General features: G+C 42.1%; 1 protein-coding gene across 2 annotated transcripts; it reads right to left on the bottom strand.

The window, feature by feature from the left end:
• Positions 1-20,339, bottom strand: zbtb44 (zinc finger and BTB domain containing 44). Of its 2 annotated transcripts, none has more exons than XM_033631425.2 (6): positions 20,052-20,339; positions 15,729-16,832; positions 14,903-14,987; positions 12,445-12,596; positions 10,041-10,341; positions 1-1,045 (listed from the first exon to the last, which is right to left on the bottom strand). In XM_033631425.2, the coding sequence occupies exons 2-6, from the start codon at positions 16,792-16,794 to the stop codon at positions 643-645; spliced, it is 2,007 nt and encodes a 668-aa protein (XP_033487316.1). In that variant the 5' UTR covers positions 16,795-16,832; positions 20,052-20,339; the 3' UTR covers positions 1-642. The 2 variants fall into 2 exon arrangements, with proteins under 2 accessions (XP_033487316.1, XP_033487318.1); XM_033631427.2 differs by having other exon boundaries at positions 10,258-10,341; positions 20,052-20,335.
• Between the last annotated feature and the right edge of the window lie 2,574 nt (positions 20,340-22,913).

The raw sequence follows: 22,913 nt of genomic DNA, 5'->3' as shown, positions 1-22,913 counted from the left end.
TTTGTTTTTTTTATATTTAGCTCAGTTTGCAAAGACTTGATTTGTCACTGTTGGCAAAGTCAAGACCTCTTTTTCCTCTACACGTTGCTTTGTTACAATGGGAACTCTCAGGCACTTTCCATAAGTTGGGCAAGGCTTGGATTTAACAGACCTCAAATTGGCTAAGACAGAAATGACTTTAGATAGTGCTGCGTTCACGTCATATGGGAAAAATAACAACCTTCCTAAAAATGACTCTTGAAAAATACTGTTCACTAGCTTCACTTGAAAAATACCACGTTGAAACTCAGGTCTGGTGTTGGAGTGAACCTACTGAAATCTCACGGCACCAACAGAGAGACTGCTTCAGTCAAGTTTCGGGGGAAATGATTTCAGAGAAAACAAAGAAACGTATCATTTACTTTGCTGGATTTGGTTTGTTCTAAAACAAGAAATCAATAAGTGCAATCTGTGTTGCATGTGGAAAATCATCATCAAGGCAACTGAAGTCTTCAGAAAACTTGGCGTCTTGATGGCTTCACATGAGGTTTCAACATGTCCACGCGTCCGAGTTGTCCCTTACAGCCGCTGGGGCGACTCAACACATATTCCCATATGACATGACTGCAAAATAAGACATGATGGGCAAGTAGAAGGCTTGAATCACTCGATGGTAATGGAAGCCAGCTCCTTGGCCTGGGCATGCTGCTGCTCTTCTTCAAACACCTCCGGGGAACTGCCTCCTACACTTGTGTCCATCTTGGTCTCCTCTGTCATGGCGGCCCTCTCGTCGGCATCCATCTTGAGGGAGGCTGGGGCTTCCAGGGGGTCCAGGGGCTCGGGTGAAAGGAAGCCGGAGGAACTCTCGCAATTCTGGGTAGAGGAGGAGACCTGGGAGATGACGGGCATCTGGACTGAGGAGGAGGACGAGGCTGCAGTGGTGGTGGAGGTGGAGGTGCTGCCCGGGTAGACGGGGTGATGTTGGGACTCCTCTAGCTCATACTGGACTCCCAGCGCCTCCTCCTCTTCCTGTACCTGGCTCAGGTAGTCGGGCACGAGGAAATCACTGCAGTGACGAAGACAATGAGAGGAGTTCAATGTCCTGTCGTTTACTACCTCATGTTTGCTTTAAACTGCACGTTGACAACTTAAAACATTTTCACAAACATACATGAGACAGAGACACAGATTTCTATATCAGAGAGAACTGATAACTAGAACCTGATCAGTAAAAACACTGTCAAACTGTGATGTTTAATGTCTTCAGGAATCATTATCTAAGTAAGTTATATTGTTGTCCCCGTTGTTTGGCTGTCTTTTAACAGAATGCCTCAAAATATAAGAACAAGTGTGATGATGCCAAGATGGGATACAGCTGGGTTCGGACAGTTTAAATTTTAACTCTAACCAGAGAAGCAGAGAAGACAGAAGGAGATGGTGATGGCTGGATGGCAACCCAAGATTTGCAAAACTCTTGTGAGCAGCTTCATAATTTTTTTGTCTCATTTTATGGTAGGAGTGTGACTAGGGCTGGGCGATATAATGTACGATAAATGTATGATATATCGATCTATTTTAGAGCAAGATATAAATTTAGACAACACCGTTTATATCAAGATAGTGGGTGCAGTTACATGATGGCTTCTCATTCGGAATTAAATAAATCGGAATAAAATCATTCGGAATTAAAGTCTTTCCAGGTAGTTTACATGGGAAATATTCATTCCGAATGATGGTTTACATGAGAGATCAGTTTAATCGCCTTCATTCGGGTCCACGCGAGGTTTGGGGCAGGGAAGGTTTCTGATTGGATAGGGGACGGGGCTGAAATTGTGTGTTTACGTTTACCAAAAGAAAACACTGTAGTCCTCGCTCCGGATAACAAGATGCTTGACGACGGCGTTCTTAGAGCCTTTTTCAGGCTTGCTGTGCTTATATTCTTGAAGCAGCAGTACGACAACAACCTTGTTCTGCTAATGCTTCGTCTGTTGAGGAGGAGAAGGGAGGTAGAAGGTTGAAGGGAGATAGAAGACCGTGCTGTGGTGAATGGAAACCGGTGAGTGCAACGAGTCTGACTGCTCTATCTCAGCCCGTTGCTATGCGCGCTATATACGTCACCGCGCCAGAAGGGCAAGGAAACGAGCATGCGCACAAAGACCGGAATGAACTTAAAGAGAAATGAGTGTATACAAGTGCGAGAAATTCTTTCATTCTGAATTAGAAACGGAATATTCCAGCCCCTTATATCGGATTGAATTTTCAATCGCATTGGCCATTTTCATTCCGAATTAGGTATTTACAAGATCACTTTTAATAGGAATGAACTTTCATTCCGAATGAAAAGGGAATTAAACTGTCCATGTAAACACACTCAGTGTCAAGTTGCCTTACACAACACATACCAGTGAGCATCTCTCCTCTCTCACAAGTTCTTCATCAACACTCAGAGACACAGAGCCGCTCCTCTGTTTAATCTGTCTCTTCATTTGTCCTCAGTGTGACTTCGGTCTATAAGTTACATGTGCTACGCTAAATCAGTCTGTGAGATGAATGAAGTTACTGCAATAGTACACGTACACGACAGCGCTGCACTACTAGTTTCTTCCTGGTGGTTGTAGTCTATTGCGTGACACTGAGTCAGCGCCTGTTTGCAGGCGACAGATCGGTTTAAAACATTCAGCGACAAGACGTTTCATATACAAGACGTGTATAACGCAAAGTGTCTCTCGCTCCTTCCCTCCTTCAGCCACTCTGTTGATGCTCTGTGCATAAATAAGATTAACAGCCTAAATAAATAAAATGATTTAAATCATTTTCCAGCCCTTGATTAATTTGAGAGGCCACAGAAAACAACTTTAACTCCCTCCACAAAGATTTTTAATTGTTTCAACCCTGCTTGATACATTTATAATCATGTTATAGTTTAGTGTCCTGTGCTGCAAACCTTTAAACATTTAAACTACTTGTTGAAAACATGAAAAGTCTGAAAATTGTGCAGCACATCATTAAACTGTTTTTCACCATTTCTGTGTCCAGGATTTTTGTGTGGGCGTAACAGCATGCCTGGTGACGCACCGGAGTCATCCTTAACATAACCTCTTCCCTACTATATAAATACTACGTCACTACTGATATAAGAGCACATAGTATCAGTGTCGGTTCTTGCGCCCACCGTGCGTCAGCAGTGAGTTTGCTACGTGCCACAAGCTCTCAGAGTTCTTTTAATCTAATAAATAAGTCAATAAACATCTCCGTTAAATGACACAATCATATAAACACAAGTCAAACAGACGTCACTGATGTACCTTTCACTCTCTCAGCCTGAAGCAAACAGTGAAACCGAAGAGGCTCTAAACGCCAGACCTGTGGTTATCGGAAGATCTTCTGTTTCTGGTCTGGCAGTGGCGTTATTAACCATCTTGCAGCGAGCTAGCTTAGCGTAGCTGCCTCCCAGTGTGTCTTACTGTAGTATAATGTTTTGGTTTGGGGAGAGGAGGGGCAGACAGGATGTTGCCTGTTGTGTGCTGCCTTGTTGAGCACAGTGGCACTGAGAACATTATATTGAACACAGTTTAAGATGTAGATCTTCCACATTTAGTAAGACAATTTAATTTTTATTTTGTACAGGTACAAAAAGCACTTGGTTAGGGTTTGAATAGAAAGGATTTAAGTGATCGCTTGAAACATGAAATCTTGCCAGAGTTTTTGCAAATCTGGGGTTACCATCGAGACAAAGAGACTTTGTTCCAAATAAAATATGGCTTATCTGAAGGACCAAAACTAATTTCATTGAATTAATGTTAATAATAATGACTGCAACATCAAGCGTAGCATATCATTTCAATCTAGACCAGGATTTAAATAAACTGCTACTCCTTTCCAATCCCAATCCCAATCCCCCCTCTCCATCCCTACAACGTAACTCCCCCTTTTCTGTTATGTCTTTTGGTTTGGTTGAGTTTTGTGTCTCTTAGTTATTGTCTTTTGTTTCTCAATTCAACTGTCTGGAAGATAATAATACATTTTTTTTTAAGAATTCAAAACTCCAGCAACACTTAGAGTACACAGAACAACTTCATTGTAGGATCAACAGGTTTTGGCTTGAGCCCTTTATCAGGGTCAAAATGATGAAGGAAACATTGCAGTACATTTCTCATCCATTTCAGTGAGGAGCCCAAATATCTAGAAATATATATTTATACTATTTCATTAGAGCAAGATGGTGAGCATTTATTAGCATATTAGCGTGCATTTATAAGCATGCTTTTGTGCAGATGATGGTGCAATACAACAAATAAATGTTCACCATCTTGCTCTAATAACAAAATAGTATAAATATGTACATCCTGGAATTTATGGTCTGCAAATGTGTGTGGACCTGCACACTTCCAGACTGCTAGACCTTACCAACAAACTAAAGTACACAGAAAGGTGCAAGTTATAAACTGCAGGGATCAGTGGGAGACGGAGGAATATGGCAAAGAAGATGATCATTAAACAGAGTTCTGGAGAATGGATATTACAGACTGTCTAAATGAATCAGACATTTAAATTTTCAAGATAACTGAACCAAATGTAAGACTGATGGTAGAAATACAGTGTTATATTCAGTGGTAGGTTTAAAGATTTGTAACATCAGAAATGTGGAGATCTTGAGGGAGAAGAGCTCCAATCATTGTGACAAAAAGAAATCAAAATAAAGATAAATGAAATTAGATAAATATTTGCGGGAATTAGAGGTTCACAAATTCAAATTTAAGACAATTTAATGACTTTTAAGGCCTAAAATGTATAAAATTTAATTCATTTTTTGTCTGATTAAAGTAAAAAGAATTTGTCACTCTTTGGTTTAACAGCTGGTGTCACTGAAGGTTGATACCTGAGACTAAGCTGCCTCTAGTGAAGGGTTATCATGTTTGAATATCACCTACAGACACAGACTTTTTCAAAATACCAAACCAGAATCTGCCATCTTGGGTGGTACCAATTAGTGCAAATGGCCACAACAGGCCTAACTGAGGAATCTAAGATGCACTGGCAACAACTTTTTGTGATGGCTTAAGTGTAATTAGTGGATTAGGGTGGTTGTTTACATTAAATGTTGCCAACATGTTTAGTGGACCAGAGGATTATGTGTCAATACAAATGCCTCATATAACACCCAATTAGACAAACGCACATGGATAAACAACCATCTAACATCCACTAACACTGAGATGAGTGTTGCCTTAACTCTTAGATGAATTTTGAATATATACGCTTATGTATTCCCAGCCTGGCTCAGTCCCTCCTGCTCTTCATGTGACAATACTCTACACAATTACATTTTAACTCCTAGGTCCTTTAAAATGTGTGACTGCACAGTGTGACCATGGCTGTATGTATCAGAGTCCCCTGTCCTGCAACTTAACATGTACAGTAGGGATGCACGATATATATCTGTCCCTTAAATTATTGGCCGATATGGGGACATTTTCATACTAATGCATTATTCCGATAACTAAAATCATAGCCAGTAAATAGCGCCGATAATATGAAGCCAGACTGCTTTCATTGACTTAAAGCTGCAGTAGGCAGAAAGCCTGAAAACGGTTGATTTTTGAGTCTCATCTAAGTTAGGTTTCGTTCGTCTCCGCCCTGAGCCCCTCCTACCAGACGAGCACGGGAGTATTTTATCCTACTTGGTTCTATTTCTCCCTCTCTGGGAGCCTCAGCTCTCCCTCACCGCGCAGCAGCCCGCCCCATCCTTCCCTCGCAGCCCCGCACATACTCCCGAGCCTCGCTCTCCCTCACCACGCAGCAGCCCGCAATTATACCAAAACAATGTTGCCTACTGGAGCTTTAACAAGGGCAGCATCTACACACCTGACATGGTGGGTGGCGGTGCACGTACCTTTAAACTTGGTTTGTGAGAGGAAGACAACAGGATTGCGCCGAGGGTCTGATCTCTGACCTCCTGACACAGGTTAGACACAGCGCTGAAGGACCAGTGTTAACACGAGCTAATTAGCAGCAGCGGATACTATCCAACACCAAGATTTTAAAAGGCTCGACTCTGTTGTTAAATTTATTAATAACCACTAGCCACGAGATGCTACAGTTAGCAATTATCTGTATCTGTGTCTGGACCTTTATGCTCTGCCATTTCTCCTCTAATCATCACGCTGTAACCTGTGACAGGCTGTTATGATACCACAACTATCACACAGTCACATATATGGAGTTTTTTTTTAATCGAGCTGCAAGCGTCATGTAGGTTTACATTACTGAAGCTTAATGACAAAATCAAGTCACTAAAAGAGTCTGAGAAGTCCGGGGCTGTTCATAAAACATTCAGGACGCCACAGTTTATTCCACACTACTGAAGCTGCTCCTCTTTTTGGAACCACCGCGAGTAATAATAATTACACATTCAGCCATGTTTGTTGTTGTCGTGGGTAACAGTATGACGTTAGAAAAATTACGTTAAAAAATTACACCATTAATATCGTGAACGAGATGATATGATACACCCCTGGGGCCTCATGTACAAAGGGTGCATACGCACAAAAACGTGGCGTACGCCCTTTTCCACGGCAAAGTTCAGATGTATCAAGAGTGAAATGACCGTGGAAATGTGCGGTGCCTCACGCCAACTCCATGGCTGGCGTACGCACGTTTCTACAGCTGTTGATCCTTTGGCGACACTTAGAGGTGATGCTGGGAAACTGTTATAATAAATAAATGTGAAAACAATTAGTCCTCAGAGTGATGTGCACATCAGAGAAACATGAACAATTAACACTGATGAACAATTAACACACCCATGTGTCTTTAATTAGATGAGCCGATATAAAAGCATGCGCAAAGTGGTGCCGAAAATACCGTTAACAACAACGGCTGCTTTAGCAGTATTAGAAGATTTGTAAATGGCGGAATACGAAGAGAGCATGTGTTCAGAGACAGATGGCTCCCGAGGCCAATCCTCCTGGAACTGTGCGCAGAGCTGCAGCCGGCAGAGCGACACGGCGAGGAGCCATGCGCTGCCTGTATCCATACAGGTGCTGACCACACTGGGGTTTCCTAGCAACAGGGGCATTCCAGAGGGAGCTGGCTGACCGATCGGGACTGTGCCAGTCGACCCTGAGCCGAGCCATGCCAGCTGTGTGGGACGGAATTATCCGCATGTCAGCCAGGTATATCAAATTCCCATACAATGCAGCTGAACAGGCCAACATTAAAGCGCAATTTGCAGTGACAGCCGGTTTTCCTAACGTTATCGGAGCTATTGACTGCACACACATGGCTATAGTACAAAAGCACCATCACAGGATGAATGTGTTTATGTCGACAGGAAGCATTTTCATTCGATCAATGTACAGATCATATGTGATGCGCAAATGCAGTTGATCAACATTGTGGTGAGGTGGCCTGGTTCAACGCACGATTCATAGCCTACATTCTGAGTAACAGCATGGTTGGGAACAGACTACTAGCTGGAACTGCGCGCGATGGGTGGCTTCTTGTGAGTAAATAATTTATTTGTTTAATTGTCCTAATATTAATCCCCCTGATGCGCACTGAGCATGTGCGCCCCCAAATATTATCCTGTCTTCACAGCATCAGTACTAGTCAGTGGTTAAAGTTAGTGACTTTCTGTTTTTTGCTGGTTAAACTACAGCTTCAGAGCTTTCTAACAAGCCCCTGATTGTCTCTGTGTGTAAAGTACTCATATCAATAAACCCGTGTGTAAAGTGTGACATTTCTTAATCAGTCACACCTTTTCCCTGGTGCACTTCTGCATTCGTTTACAACAATAGTGTGTGATCCGTGTAAGTGGTGTATAAAATTAACAAATGGAAACTGTAAATCCAGTTCACATAATTATTTGTCTGCTTTCAATTGACCCCAGGCGACTCTCTGTTCAAACGGGGTGAGCTCCTCCTCTCCTGTCGTCCCGCCTGTTTTGGCCACACTTTGGCGGTGGGCAGTCGTCCTCCACTTCACATCCACCTTAATGTCGGACCACTTCTTTTTTAATTCTGCGTGTGTACGCTTTTCTGTCCCCACAGCATTGACAGCCTCACACACACACTCCCACTCACTCCGCTTATGTTTAGTATTGATGCCGGAGGACAGCGTGCCAAAAAGTACATTTTTGCACGCTTCCACTTCAGTGAGTAGCATCTCCATTTCGCATTCTGTGAAGTTTTTCTTTTTTCCCGTCTTACTCATTCTTTTGTTTTAGTTTTCTGATCGTGCAGACAGGGGAATCTCAGGTGCAGGGTTCATTTAAATATGATTTGCATATTTAAATGGAGGCGTGGACAGGGAGGGGCCAGGTACTCCAACATGTGCGCTCAATTCCATGTTGATTGGGATGTACAAAGGAAATGTGCTTGGATTCATGTGTACGCACAGATTCATACATCTGGATATTTTTGTGCGTACGACGTTTTCTGGATTTAAGCGTACGCCATGTTTCAGTAGGAAATCCACGTAAGTCTTTGTACATGAGGCCCCTGGTCTCTCCTTACAGAAACAGAGAATTAAACAGTAGGCTCCATAATCTCCCTCTGTCTTACCATTAACTATAAATTTAATACTGATTAAAAGTCATTTTACTTTCACATCTTTGTATTCATTATGTTCATCTGTAGTGTAGGGTTATATGGGTGCAGGCATAGTGAGGGTAGGCCTGATTATTGGCAGGTATGGAAAAGCCACCACTGTTCTTTGTATTTGTTCACACTAGTGATGTCAGTCAGGTTTGGTTAGGTCAGAGCTATGGAATATTTTCTCACTACATCGTAGCCTTTCTTGCCCTCAGGTGAACTTGAACTACAGGTTATACACTTCTCTTTAAAGTACAAAAATGTGAAGTTATTGGTTATCCTATCAGTTATAAGACATGAGAAGCAGGTAGATATCGGTTATCATGATCAGTTGAAAGAAAATCCATATCGGTGCATCCCTAATGTACAGACTATGAAACACAGCAGGACACGGAGCAGAATCCAGAGTAAATAGTTAAGGTCAAGTGTAACTGTCCTCTGAAGCACAGACGACAGCTGAATGTGACATACTGTTCTGCAAATCAGCAACTCCCCGGAAAAAGAATACAGCATAGTTAACATATCTTTTTATGTGAAGACTGAGGATGGCAGTTAAGAGTCTGACTGGTTTGCCAGAGAATTTTCCACACCGTTATGATCTCAGGCGTAGACTTTCTACTATAAAACTCTTGAGGAGTCAATGGCCCATTTGAGTCCTGCCGACCTGTGAGGGCTTGAGTTGATTAAGAAGTGGAAAAGTCTGGGAAATAAAAACACTCTTCCACTTTATAAAGACACTGTGTTCTGACTTTCACGAGGCTGTGCGGGCAGAGCTGCTGATAAAAACAAACAACCCACTCGTTTGGTTGAAACAAAAATGATTTAAGTGTTTTGCAGCTATTGTAAGGTCCAACGTTTGAGAGTGTTTGAAAGGTGAAGGTGTTTCCCTCATGAGCAAAGAGCAGGACTACACAGTGAGTGATTTAAACAACACTAAAGGTAAGGTAAGGTAAAGCTAAGGTGTTTTTGTTTCCAACTGGGCAGTGTATTCAGAAAACCTAACTCATTTCATATTGTGTGCTTGACTTCATCCTCACATCTCATGGAAATTCATAGTATTTACCATCTCTTTGCAATGTTAAAGGAATGATTCAACATTTTGGGGAATACACTTATTCGCTTTCTTCCTGAGAGTCACATGAGATGACTGATAACACTCTCTCTGAGTGGTATTATCCTCTTATTTAACTCTTGGGAAGAAAATGAATAAGCCTATTTCCGAAGGCGTCAAACTATTCCTTTAAATCAGTGAAATTAAAACTCCCCAATAAATGCAGTCAAATACTTCAGGTACACTTGATCAGAGCATTCGAATCAATTGCAATCATCTCAAAACAATTCTACACAACCAAAGTCATCAAAGGAAAAACGATCAAATGAACCTCAGGTATTAGAATCTGAACTGAATTGTCTGATCCAGGTGAGATCTGAGTAAATGATGGGGGTCAGCGTCCCCAGACTCCTCACCTGCTCTGGAAGTAGTTTGCTAGTTCGGATGCCTCATGGTTCAGACTCCTCAGGTGTACAATTAAATTGCCAGAGTTGGTGAACATGGCCCCGCACGTTTTGCACTCGTAAATCCGCGGCTTGCGGATTATGTGTCGGGAGACCCTCATGTGGTGCTTATATTCACCGAAGGACGTGAATGTGGCGCTACAAATCTGGCACCGGAAACAGCGTTTACCTTCGTGCTTCAGCCGATGCATCTTTAGGGAGTAGGCCCGTGTGAACTTTTTCCCACAGCGGTCACACTGGAAAGGCTTAATGCCTGGGGGGAGAAAAGAAAAATACTGAGTTCAGTTGATCTGCGCATTAGCATCACCAAGAAGCAACATCTGGGGCTCAAACTGCAGTTCCTCAAAAATGTAAACCAACACATGCTGATGTGTGGTCACCTTTTTTCTCTAATAACATAAGATCCATACATTCAGGAGGTTTTCATCACCAGCCAAATTATCCACAGAGGTCTCTTCCTCTCCAAAACAAACAGACCAGGTGATTTAAACCACCAGAAACACCAGTGTGTTTAATGTTCTGTAGATATAACTCGGTGGAGAAGCAGTGGTTGTGATTTAGTACCCTTTCAATCTCAGGACATCTGCTGAGCTTCCAAACCTGTTTTCCAATTTCACTTAACTTATGATGTAACAAAATATTTGAAATGCAAGATGTGTTGTAATATGAGTGAAGAGTGCCAGCACGATAGTTTGTACAGTGTCTTCATGAGCTAAAAATAACTGAGGACAGAACATCCAAAACATCTTATAATGGCATGCTTTCAAAAGTTCCCTCGAAATTTCCTAATACGCAAGATGCACAGCCTGTGAATGGGTTTCTCCCCCTAAGATAAATTCTTTACTTTTTTTGAACATCGACTCACAGTGGATGTAAATTGGCGTTTTTTTTTCTTCCCTAATAGACACTGAAAAAGACGTAAATCTTAATGTGACAAATTGATCCAAATAAATACAGACTGATCCAAATAAATACAAATATAATGCACCTTGGAGAAACTCTTAAGATACATATCATACAGAGAGTGTTATAGGTTTGGGGAGTACCGATACATGTGCAGAAAAGTTGTATGAAGCCTTCTGTGTCTCCAGAGAGAGCTGTAGGAAGTCTAATAAATCTTCAAGTGATGTCAATTGAGTCAGTGTGAGTGGGGCTGAGAACTTTAAGTCTAAAAAGGCATAATACACCCAAATTTCCCATGTGACTGTTAGTAGACAAGTGGCATTATGGTACTGGGTTTTGATAAGTTAAAATGCCTGGAATATATTTGACTTTTCTTTTTTAAGACCCAGACACACCAAACTAACTTCAGAGAACTAGTGGCGATGAAGGCCCCCTGCTGCCTCGCTTGAAGTAGCCGTGACTCAGCCAAAAAGTGGCACAAGAACACACCGCAAAGACTACGACTGACGACCAACCAGCACGTACATTCTGTGCCTGTGTGAGAGGAAATAACTCTCCACACCGGCAGACGGCGGTCGTCTCTAATCGTCATTCAAAAAGGGAAACTGAAAGACCATCTTGATGCTAGTTAGCCAGTTAGTACTTTAACAATACAATCCAATGTTGAAAGAACAGAGTATATTTACCGTGCACCAATGAACAACAACGCAAAATGTCACAAAACATTTCTTCTAAAGAGCTCAGTGACTAAAGAAAAATAATTTATCTTGTATAACAAGTTTGTTTTGGTCTCACTCCCTCTTGATGTTAGCTCTTTGTTTACCTTCCTCACTTCCGTTTCTCTTCTCGTGCACTGAGCTGAACTGCCAATCAGAGTGATTTCATTCACCAGCGGTCCTGACGCCCATTAAACATGCTGAATTGGGCAAAAAAAGCAGACGGAGGCCAACAAGGGGTAACAGTGCAGGACACACTGCACCAACTAGGGCGACAGATGCTCACCAACGGCCCAACATTGACTGACGGCCAATTGCCGGCTTGGTGTGCCAGGACATTTAAGCTCCATTTTGAGTCAGACAGTGTCAAAGGAACAAAATGCTAAATGCTAAATTAAAGTACTCATCTAAACATCTTTTTATTGTCCATTTGTTCTTAGAATCTGCAAAATAGCTGTCTGGTATTGGCCAAACGTATTAACATCTCTGACATTTGTCTGTCTTTCTGTTGATCTGGGTCAAATAAGGTGATTACATCAACTATATTTAACATTGTCGTAATACAATGAAATGTGAAAATGTCCCGGGGCGGCTGAATGTGGGTGAATGAATACTTGTTTAGACACGGCTTGTGATCTATAGTGTTTCTAACATAAATTAAACAAGATGACATTCACATTCTGAAGTTGCCCAAGGTAATTTCTCAAAGCTTGATTCAGTTTGTAGTTTCCACGTACCGGAGTGTATCAGCATGTGCTGCTTCAGGTTTTGAATGCGTGTGAATCTGACTCCGCAGGTTGGACACTGGAAGGGCCTGTCGGGGCCATTGGTGCCGGGCCTGGCTGAGGGGCTGATATAGAGGTGGTATGGATACTGAATACCTTCTAACCTGAAACACAAAGAGAGCAAACATCAGAGTGATATTCATACAGGGACAGATTCATTTTTCAACATTAACTAAGAGCACATACAACTTAAATACTTAAAAACGTTTATTCTCATGACAAGATATTAACTGTCCAAGATTAATCTGCTTGTCTACTTGCATACGTTTTAGGAGAAACGGGACCACTATGAATGTTAAGTCACTGGTATACTGAAAGAACTAGAAATACCACCTCTGCACACCAGTCAAGTTGCTTTTACAGTTTACATCCATGTCTGTGAAAACATGGTGGCTTCACACACATCTTCCCCCCAGCAGCACAGAAGATCTAAGCAACCAGCACAGTTCCTAGGTGGACACCCAAGATCAGGATCACCAATTCAGTGTCTGACGTCTGACCTCGTGAATAACAGCCAGAAAAATGTATTATATGGAGCATTATGATGTCATAATGACCTTTGAACACCAAATTCTGTGAAGGTACTCATTGCAAAACAGAAGTGTGATATATTTTAGAGTGTGAATTTTCTATCCCATGAACAAAAGTAGAAACAAACATCACATTACGAACCAATCACCTCAAAATCACGCTCCCGCCCACCTTCCCGAATGTCCTAGTTGTCTATTTGAGTTCGAGAGTTAATATAGGAGAGAGGAGAAGATCTAAGCAACCAGCACAGTTCCTAGGTGGACACCCAAGATCAGGATCACCAATTCAGTGTCTGACGTCTGACCTCGTGAATAACGGCCAGAAAAATGTATTATATGGAGCATTATGATGGCATAATGACCTTTGAACACCAAATTCTGTGCAGGTACTCATTGCAAAACAGAAGTGTGATATATTTTAGAGTGTGAATTTTCTATCCCATGAACAAAAGTAGAAACAAACATCACATTACGAACCAATCACCTCAAAATCACCCTCCCGCCCACCTTCCCGAATGTCCTAGTTGTCTATTTGAGTTAGAGAGTTAATATAGGAGAGAGGGGTCCCAAGTTTTGTGGAATCTTTTCACAGATCCTCTGACCGTGTATGTGATTTTTTCTAGGTGGAGCAAAGACATTAAATCCTTTAACCAAGAAGTTGTGCCAGGGGGGTCAGGGCTCTTCAACTTTAGCAATATGCACCATTTGGCTATGAGGGCAGCAAACGCAACAAAATCAGCTTGGTATTTAGTTAGCCTGCCCTCAAGAGGAGACACACCAAAGATAGCAGTAAGGGGACATAGACTCGGTTCATTCTTGAGTCCAAGTGGATGTTTGTGCCAGATTTGAGAAACCTCTTTCAAGGCCTTCTTGAGATATCACTTTCATGAGAATGAGACAGATACAGATGGACGAACAACCTGAAATCATAAAAACATTTACTTTGACATGTCAAGAAACTAACTCTACAAGGGTAATCTCCTTGCATGCTTAAAGGTTATAGCTTGAGAGGTTTAAGGGGCCAAAGGGTTCACTATAAATTATGTCAAGTGACCACTGCGGGCCTTTCTAAAACTCACTCCCACTCTGTCTTTGAGTGTCACTCTGACACCTTCACAGCTGAGAGGATAGGTGTAGAGCATAAACACAGCAGCAAGCTTTAGGACAAGCTTCCCTCTCTGGGGCGGGGAAGAGGAACTGTCGTAACTTTTTCGTAACCATGCAGAAAAACACAGCTTAATCCAGTTCTATGTTCTTCAGATGTATTTGTAGCACTCATATTTAATTGTCTGCATGACAATAGGTAGTTTGAGCAGGTTACGTTTGTAAGGGTAGTCGATGAACTTTATTTGTACGGAGCGTCTTACATGACGAACTCAATACGGCGCTGCACATGGTCAGTAAGACAACATCGGTGCAGACTCGCTGTTGGAGGGTTTTGTAACTCACTTCCACTCCTCACTAGTTGGTTTGGGACGGCACTCAATGTGGCGGACCCTGCGTGAACGGAGTGAAAGTGGATCAGGAGAGGGTGCAGGGGGCGGTTTGGGAAAGGCCCGACATTACAGAGAAAGCTGTAAGATGTTTGTTTAACACTGTGAAGTTGGTAATGATGGTGATGTGCGTCAGATTGGTTGACGTTCATGGATTTCCCGTTAAATGCCACGTTACCTTCCACATAAAATCTTTCACTCATGTTTGTGGCTCAAGCAACCTGCATTCTTCATATTATAGTTCATCATGTCTCTGACATTTCAACATGACACCAAAATTTATGATCTAAACAGGTGTGGCTCAGACACACAGTTATGAGGTTTACGTCTATATATTCTTTACTGCATACGACGTGCCTCCCTGCAAGTTGTAACAGACCACGATACCTTTCATCGTCTTCCGCGTGGCCTCCAGTGTTAGAGGTGCTCTGCATTGACGGCAAGCCCTCAGACACTCCTTCATCCATCGACCCTGGAGAGAGGAAGAAAGAAAATTACTAATGTGTGGCTGTCTGCTGAACACCTGACGACAGAATAAAGTCTACAGCATGGTGGATGGGGGTGGCCTGCAGGTCTTTGGGGGCTGAAAACAGCTTTAAGGATGGACGCCGCTAGATTCAAACTCACTGTGCAATTTAACCATGATGGAAAAAAATTCATGTGTTTTAATTTTTCTTTTCATTAAAAGGTCTGAGGGAGGCACGTTTTACAAAGCAACACAGCGCTAACTGGGTCAGGATGCAACCTCTGTCATAACAGTGATAGATACAGTAACACTGATGTGTGATTGAACTTCATCCATGGAACTACTTAAGACGTCCCGTTCCCCTTAGTAACTACCTCTCTCATGACAGAAGTGTAGTTTACAAAAGGTGGCACATTTATCATCAAAATTCTTAGTCATTCTTTTATACAGAGTCCTTGATTTCACAAAGACATGCTGATCTCATGTCTAAGGAGCGGACATGAATTTGGTGGCAGAAATAATGATTGTTGCGAGCACATTTCATCAGCTGGAGCTAGTAAGCTAATGCTAAAACTCCATAAGCTGAGTGAATAGTCTGCCTGCAACTGTTTTGTTTTTTTTTTTTCAATTTTTTTTTTTTTGACAAACAACTTATAGAGTCCTCAATAGTTTTTTAGGTTAAGAGGTCAATTTGAAATGCTTTGGATCATTTAAATGGAAAGAAATATAAAAGGAGTCTAGCCCCACCTATAGAGGAGGACTGTGGACTGATGAGGAGCTCCTCCTGGACCTGTTCGCTCCCTGGCACCGTCTGCTGGTCACTCAGCGAGCTCTGGGAGGCACTGACCGGCTGCGAGGACGCCTCTTGGACCTCCTCATCACTGAGACGCTCCACCTTCACCCTCACATCTTCTTCCTCCGCCGGCACTGGCGACGACACCGCTTTAGAGCTCTCACACGTTAGGAAGTCACTGAGCCGCCGGCCGACTACCACCTCCGAGGTCCCCGGGGTGCCCTGCTCTAAACAACGAGGGCTCTCCGGGAGCTTTGATTTGTCTGAGTGGAACCTCCTGTCGATACCGAACGGGAAAGTCCATGGGAAGGCCAGGGAGGACTCCACGGGCTGGGCTGTGCTGTCTGAGAAAGAAGGGGATGGGTTGGGGATCTGAGGGGAGGTGGTGACCATCTGTGTAGTGCATTTGAGTGGACTCTCCGGCGATGCCATTGTCACAAAGCTTTTGCGTTTCCGTCGCGATTCGCGGCATATAGGAACGTTTCTCTCCATCACGCTGCAGTCAGACGAAACAGGTGACACGCTGCCGTCCAACGGCGTCAGGGCACAGTTTGATGAGGCGCTCTCTGGTGCTGATTCATGCGGTTTGTCTGCCGATATATTGTTATTGTTGCTGTTGTTACCCGGGCCCCACAGAATACTAGACTTCATGAACTCTGAACATGTGCTAGCAACAGCAAACATCTGCATGTAACTCGCAGCAGCCAGAACGTCGATGATATTCTCCGTGCTGATGGAGAGGGTGGACGTGTAAGCATATTCCAACAGGGGAGCGAAGCCACTGACGGTCACGTGATGAAGATCCAACACAAACTTGTCCTCCTCCTCTGGCCGGCCCACCAGTTTGGAGCGGAAGAATTCACTGCAGCAGGCCAGGACCACTTTGTGGGCCAGGAAGAGCTTGTCTTGGACCCGAATGGTGACATCACATAAGTGACCCTCGTTGCGCAAAGCGTTGAGCTTCTCCAGCATCTCCTGGCTGTGGGAGGTCGAGCTGTGGGTGAAGGTTTTGACCCCCATGTTGGAGTCAGTTTATGACTGTGTACAGGAAATAGGTCCTGCAGAGAGATGGGAAAAAAACAAAGCACTTTCAGTTTTGCAAAATCTAAACCACATGAACTGTATCTCAGGAATCAAAGATCAATTTCTGGTAGGAAAAGAAAACGTAAAGATCGTTATTCTTATGTGTCAAATCCTTAATATCATTAGTGTTTGTATAAAGCAATGTTAATGTGTCTAATGATTAACTAAACAAAATCCAGCCTCAGCAGTTAAAGAATCAGGTGTGAAATAACAGATGTGAGAGTGGACTCTCACTGAACCACTCCATTAGAAAACTAAGAAGACAAATAAGATGTCAAATAGCACTCTGCAAAACACCAGTCCCACGGTAGGGACAGGATCGCATAAGGCAAGTGCATTGTGGAAGGCAGTGGGTGTAGGTAGAGAAAAATACTAAGGTTCTCTTTGAGGGGAAGGCAAGGTAAGGGGGGGTGAAAGCTGGGTAGGGAGCACGAAGGACAAAATGCCAAGTTATGTAACAACAATCAAAGCAGATGCGCAGCGATGCGAGCCAGACCCATGCGGAGGCCAGTGCACTACAGGATGCTCAGCAGCTGTCTGCGAGACATGTGGATTCTCTGAGGCATGAGATTTTCCATCAAACAAAAGCTCAAGTAAAGGGGCTCTTGCAGGGAGAGCGCACTCCCCTTTACACACACACACACACACACACAGAGACCACAGGAAAATACTCTTGGGCTATGTTGGCCCAGTAAAGACAAAGTGAATTATAGACCAGGGCTGCGGAGGTGCAACAGGAGAGTGCCTAGTCTGCACCAGCAAACAGGGCTGAGAGAAAAGAGCTTAGATTCCACCCTGGGGTTTTCTAAAGGCTGAAATGTCTCCTGTCGGACAGTTATTCAGCTACATGATCTCTATTAAGTTCTTCCTGACAAAGAGGAATTTAGAGTACATGAACTTGAGAGAGCAATGATGCATAATAAACAAAACGACCTGATTTTTATAAAAAAAAAATAACACGTCTGGCATGAATTACATCTTTAAGAGAGGACACATTCATACATACACGAGTATTTTACATCAGGGTTTCCAGACATTTTCATGGACAAATTTCCAAACTTTTCCACGACTTTTCAGGGACCCATAATAATCTTTTTTTTTCTTGACCCACTTGCCTGGAGTTTTTCAAATATATCAGACTTAAAATCTGCTCAAACAGAATTTCAACAAGCAGGCATATTTGATAGGGAGAAACTGAAGGCAGGGGAAAACAAATGATAAATCATACAGGATTTTAAAACATTAAACAGACGCATATTAGAGCAACGTTACATCGACAGCTACAGAAAATAAATTTACCTTTTGTTACATTACATTGAAGGTTATTCATTAAAGATTACCGCGACAATGTCATTACACAAACAACAAAATTTGCTGACTTTTCCAAAACTTTCAATGATTTTCCACACCTGGAAATGTGAAATTCCTAGTGTGCCATGACCCTGGGAACCCTGTACAATCATGCTGAAAACTTTGCTTTAAAAAAGTAAAAACATAAACAACATAAATATTACAGACCATCTGGTGGCTTAAAAATATGTAACTATATATACAGGGTTCCCACACATTTTCCTGGACAAAATCTTAAAACTTTTCCATGACTTTTCATCAGGCCTGGCAAATGTTACTGGGAAATTCAACGACTTTTCCAGGTTTTCCATGACCGTGGGAACCCTGTACAATCATGCTGAAAACTTTGCTTTAAAAAAATTGAAACAAATACATTTTGCTTTATCTTTTTCTCCTCCTTAAAGACAATCTCAAATCTTAAAGACCATGTGGTGGCTTAAACGTACATAAGGGGTGGAAATTATCACAGGCCCCACGATAACATTTTCTATTATCAGGATATTTAAGTCACGACACAATATTACTGCGATTTTAAATGCCATGCAATATGCTGAGTATTGCATTAACATATATTGCAATATATTGCCTTTTATGAACTGCAAATTATGCCCCAAAGCAAAACTTTGTGTATATCTGAGATAAGTTTTCAGTTTGTTCATCTCACTTAAAATCACTTTTATTACAGCAAAATGTATCTAGTGGACTGAAAATTAAATTATTTCTATTAGACTAGTAGGCTACCAAAAGTTGAACTTGTACTAAAAATCAATACATGGCGACCATGTTTTGATAGAATAATGCCCAGCAAAGTATCTTGATACTATACTGTGATAAATAAATAGCCTGAATTGATCAAATGACTTTTTTGATAATGACATTCATGAGGAAAAAAGAACATTTTATTTAGCTTCTTGTATGTGATGACTGGATCATTTCAGTTTTTGTTTGTTTCACTTCACTAAACTGAGCACCTTTGTTTTCTTCTTTGAGTCAGACAAAATAAACTATATGAAGACATCACTGGGCTACTTGTTCTTACTTATAAATAGTTTTATATACTCACAGATCAACAGATTGATCAATGATTGTGTAACTAAGAGTCAGAAGCAACAATTATACACTATCCCAGTTCACTACAAAATACCATGATGGCGATGGAGCAGAGGAGGCGTAGCCATCAACATGGTACTTTTACTCTGTTTACATCACGTAGGACAGTGGCCACAGAGCGCTGGGGCTCAGACAGGCTGCCACGGCTGGTGGACAGCGTGGAAACAGACGGCAGACAGCCTGTATGTATACAAGGCATGGGGGGTTAAGTGTCTGGTGAAAAAGATGCTGAACAAACATCTTTGCAACAACAATCACAGCTCAGCAAACACTAGCTAAAAGAGTCACGCTGATACGTGAAGTCAAACGGGAGATTAAAAGTACATCCGGTTTTAACTTTCAAAACAAAAGACAAGCCCACACTGAATTGCCTTTTAGCTGATGTTATTCAACACACTTGTGCTGATACATTGAGGTGACATTATGCCCTACGTTTAACGTAACTTAAATTGAAAAGAAACTGATGAAAGTTAAGTAGAAAATAATTCTAATTAAAGTTACTCGCTTTATTTTGAAGCAGAGTCAGCCTCATTTCCGGTTTGACCGTGGATAACCCTGGAAACGTCGACGCAGCACATTAGCACCGTTAGCTACGAAGCTAGCGCTAGCCGACACAACACATCACTGGTCGCTGGTTCCTTTGCCTTTAACACCACTTATAAAACAGTGTAGCCGTATTAAAGTACACACATGGCGGACACCGTTATCCGTCAGACTGTAAGAAGGGGCTTTACCTTGTGGGATGCGGCCCGTGATGTCGGCTGGGCCTCGGGATGCGAACAGCTCAGCTGACAAAAAGCAGCGTCGGAGACAGCGGTGCGCCCTGCCGCTTCACTCCGTCCACTCACATTCCCTGCGCCTCTCCGGCAGTTGTCAGCCTGCCAGCCACCGAAAGTCACAGTTTAATTAGCGCTCACATGAATTCACATCACAGCGGGCTGAGGTTGAAAGTTTCCGAGGTGCTGTTTTCATTCCTTTGTGCTCCCCGCTGTCCTTTCTGCGCTCTATTTGTATCCCCAGAATGCACTGCGCATCTCACGGTACTGTACAGTAAGAAACAGGAAGTGTCACATCTAGCTTCATGTACAGCACAACTCACACACTGCTCACTAATTCCCACTGTTTACATACATTTATATACTGTGTATGAACTTCTGTACACCTGTTAGTCTAATCATAACATGCACAATTAGAGTTTGCCTGTAAATTACTGTTCCTCATATTTTGATACAGGAAACTTAAATGTTTTAATCTATTCTCAAATTGGGGAAAAGTCATTTACACCTATTTCAATTAACTGACACATTAGAACATGTGTACATATTGCCCCAAACCCTTTTGTAATTGTCTGGGGTTGCAGCGATAGGTTTCCAGGTAGTATACCATGATATAAAGTTGAAGATTATCAAACCGTCCTATTAACAAAATGTTTTCAAAATGGTTTCAAGTTGTTTTGATTATAGGTATTTGTACAACCAACAATATCCCTTCCATTCACTCTTTTAGGTGTTGTGACTGATAATATTATACATTTTGTAATACTGTGATATCGTGAGACCTGGGTCAGTTAACGTACCGTGAAAACCTCATACTGTTTGCAACCCTATAACTGTCTAACGTTTCTTGACTTGTATCTTGTGTGATATAACTATATCCTTTTGCTGTAGAAATGAAATAATAATAACTTTATTTATATAGCACAATTAAAAACAAAGTTTACAAAGGGCTTTGACGAGCAAAGCAAAAGCAGGCAAGCAATATAACAACAGAAAGCCAAACAGTCCTACCAAACATAGGCCAGACAAAAGTAGTTCAGATAAAGTTAAAACAGGAGGACAAAAAAAATGCAACAGGCAGGACACAAAATGTGAGTAAAAATGAATAAGAATAAAATGACCAAAAGCAATAAAACAACAAAATAAAATAACTAAAACGTAAATAAAACAAAATAAAAAGATAACATCGCATGAAAGCAAGTCTATAAAAAGGGGTTTTAAGAAGTCATCGATCCTGCGAGCCTTATCTCTTCAGGAAGGTCGCTCTTAAATGGAAGAGGCCCTGATGGCAAGAGAACGGTCACCTTTATATTTAAGCCTCGACTTTGGAACAACCAGAAGGGCCCCATCTGAGGATCTTAGGTTACCAACATGCTCATATGGTATCGACGTTCCTGTTATTTAGCATGGGGCCAGACCCACGTGAGCTTTAAAAGTGATCAGTGAAATCTTTAAATCAATTCTAAAATGCACAGGAAGCCAGTGGAGAGAGGCCAGGACTGGGGTAATGCGATGTCATCACGTCTTTATGAGAACACACTAGTTCTGCCTGCGTAGTTCTTACCTGTTGCAAATCTACAAACTGTATGATAGTCCTGCCATAAGTGGGAAAAATTAATAAAGCAGGCTGTTTTAAGTCGACTTTTTTTTTATGCCTTAGTGCAGTAGCTGTGGCTGGAGGCATTATGTCCATCTATCCCATTCCCATGACCACGATATCTCAAGAACACTGAGGAAATTTGTTCAAATTTGGCACAAATGTCCACTAGGACTCAAGAATGAACAAGTTAGATTTTGGTGGTTAAAGGTCAAAAGTCAAAGTCACTATGACCTTGCATCCATCCCATTCTTTTGGAAGCGATATCTGGAGAACACTTTGAGAGAAGTTTTCTTCAAATTTGGCACAAACATTCACTTTGAGTCAAGGATGAACTGATTAGATTTTGGGGGTCATACATGTATGTCAAAGGTCAAGGTTGTTGTGACCTCATCTGTCTCTTTCTCATGAACACAATATCTCAAGAACACCTTGAAAGATTTTTTTTCAAATTTGGCACAAATGTCCACTAGGACTCAAGAGTGAACAAGTTAGATTTTGGTGGTCAAAGGTCAGAAGTCAAAGTCACTATGACCTTGCATCCATCCCATTCTTTTGGAAGCGATATCTGAAGAACACTTTGAGAGAAGTGTTCTTCAAATTTGGCACAAACATTCACTTTGAGTCAAGGATGAACTGATTTGAATTTGGTGGTCAAAGGCCACCATGAGCTTGTGTCAGTCTCCATCTCATTTTGTGAATTTCATGGTATCTCAAGAAAGCTTTGAGGGAATTTCCTCAAATGTGACACAAACGTTCATTCATTCATTCGCTAATTATGACAAAATTTCACACAAACGTCCAATAGGATAAAATGATGAAGTGATGACATTTTATATGCAAAAGGCTGAAAGTCAACTTCGCTCTGACATAGGCTGACCAAACGCCCTCTTTTGCCCGGACATGTCCACTTTTCACGTCCCGTACGGGGCGTCTGGGGGGGGGTTTTATAAACTGATGATAATGTCCGGTTTTCCGTGTGTTTGTGTGTGTGTGTTAGAATGCGGCACGGACTGCATATTTCTGTCTGAACCCGAACTGAGCCCGACATTATTTAATGACCAAAGCACTGAGTTTGTGTCACACAGTTGTTACGGTTACAGGCTATTTAACAAGCCGGGCGTGCTCAGCAGAGAGGGAGACCTCCGTGTTTGAGACGGGAGCGGGAGGCGGGAGGTCCGACGCTTCCAGCGAGGAGAGAGGTAGAAACAAACAGCCAATGT

Source organism: Epinephelus lanceolatus, chromosome 4, assembly GCF_041903045.1.
Source record: "Epinephelus lanceolatus isolate andai-2023 chromosome 4, ASM4190304v1, whole genome shotgun sequence".
Lineage (NCBI taxonomy): Eukaryota > Metazoa > Chordata > Actinopteri > Perciformes > Serranidae > Epinephelus > Epinephelus lanceolatus.
This window is presented reverse-complemented; position numbering and strand designations above follow the sequence as displayed.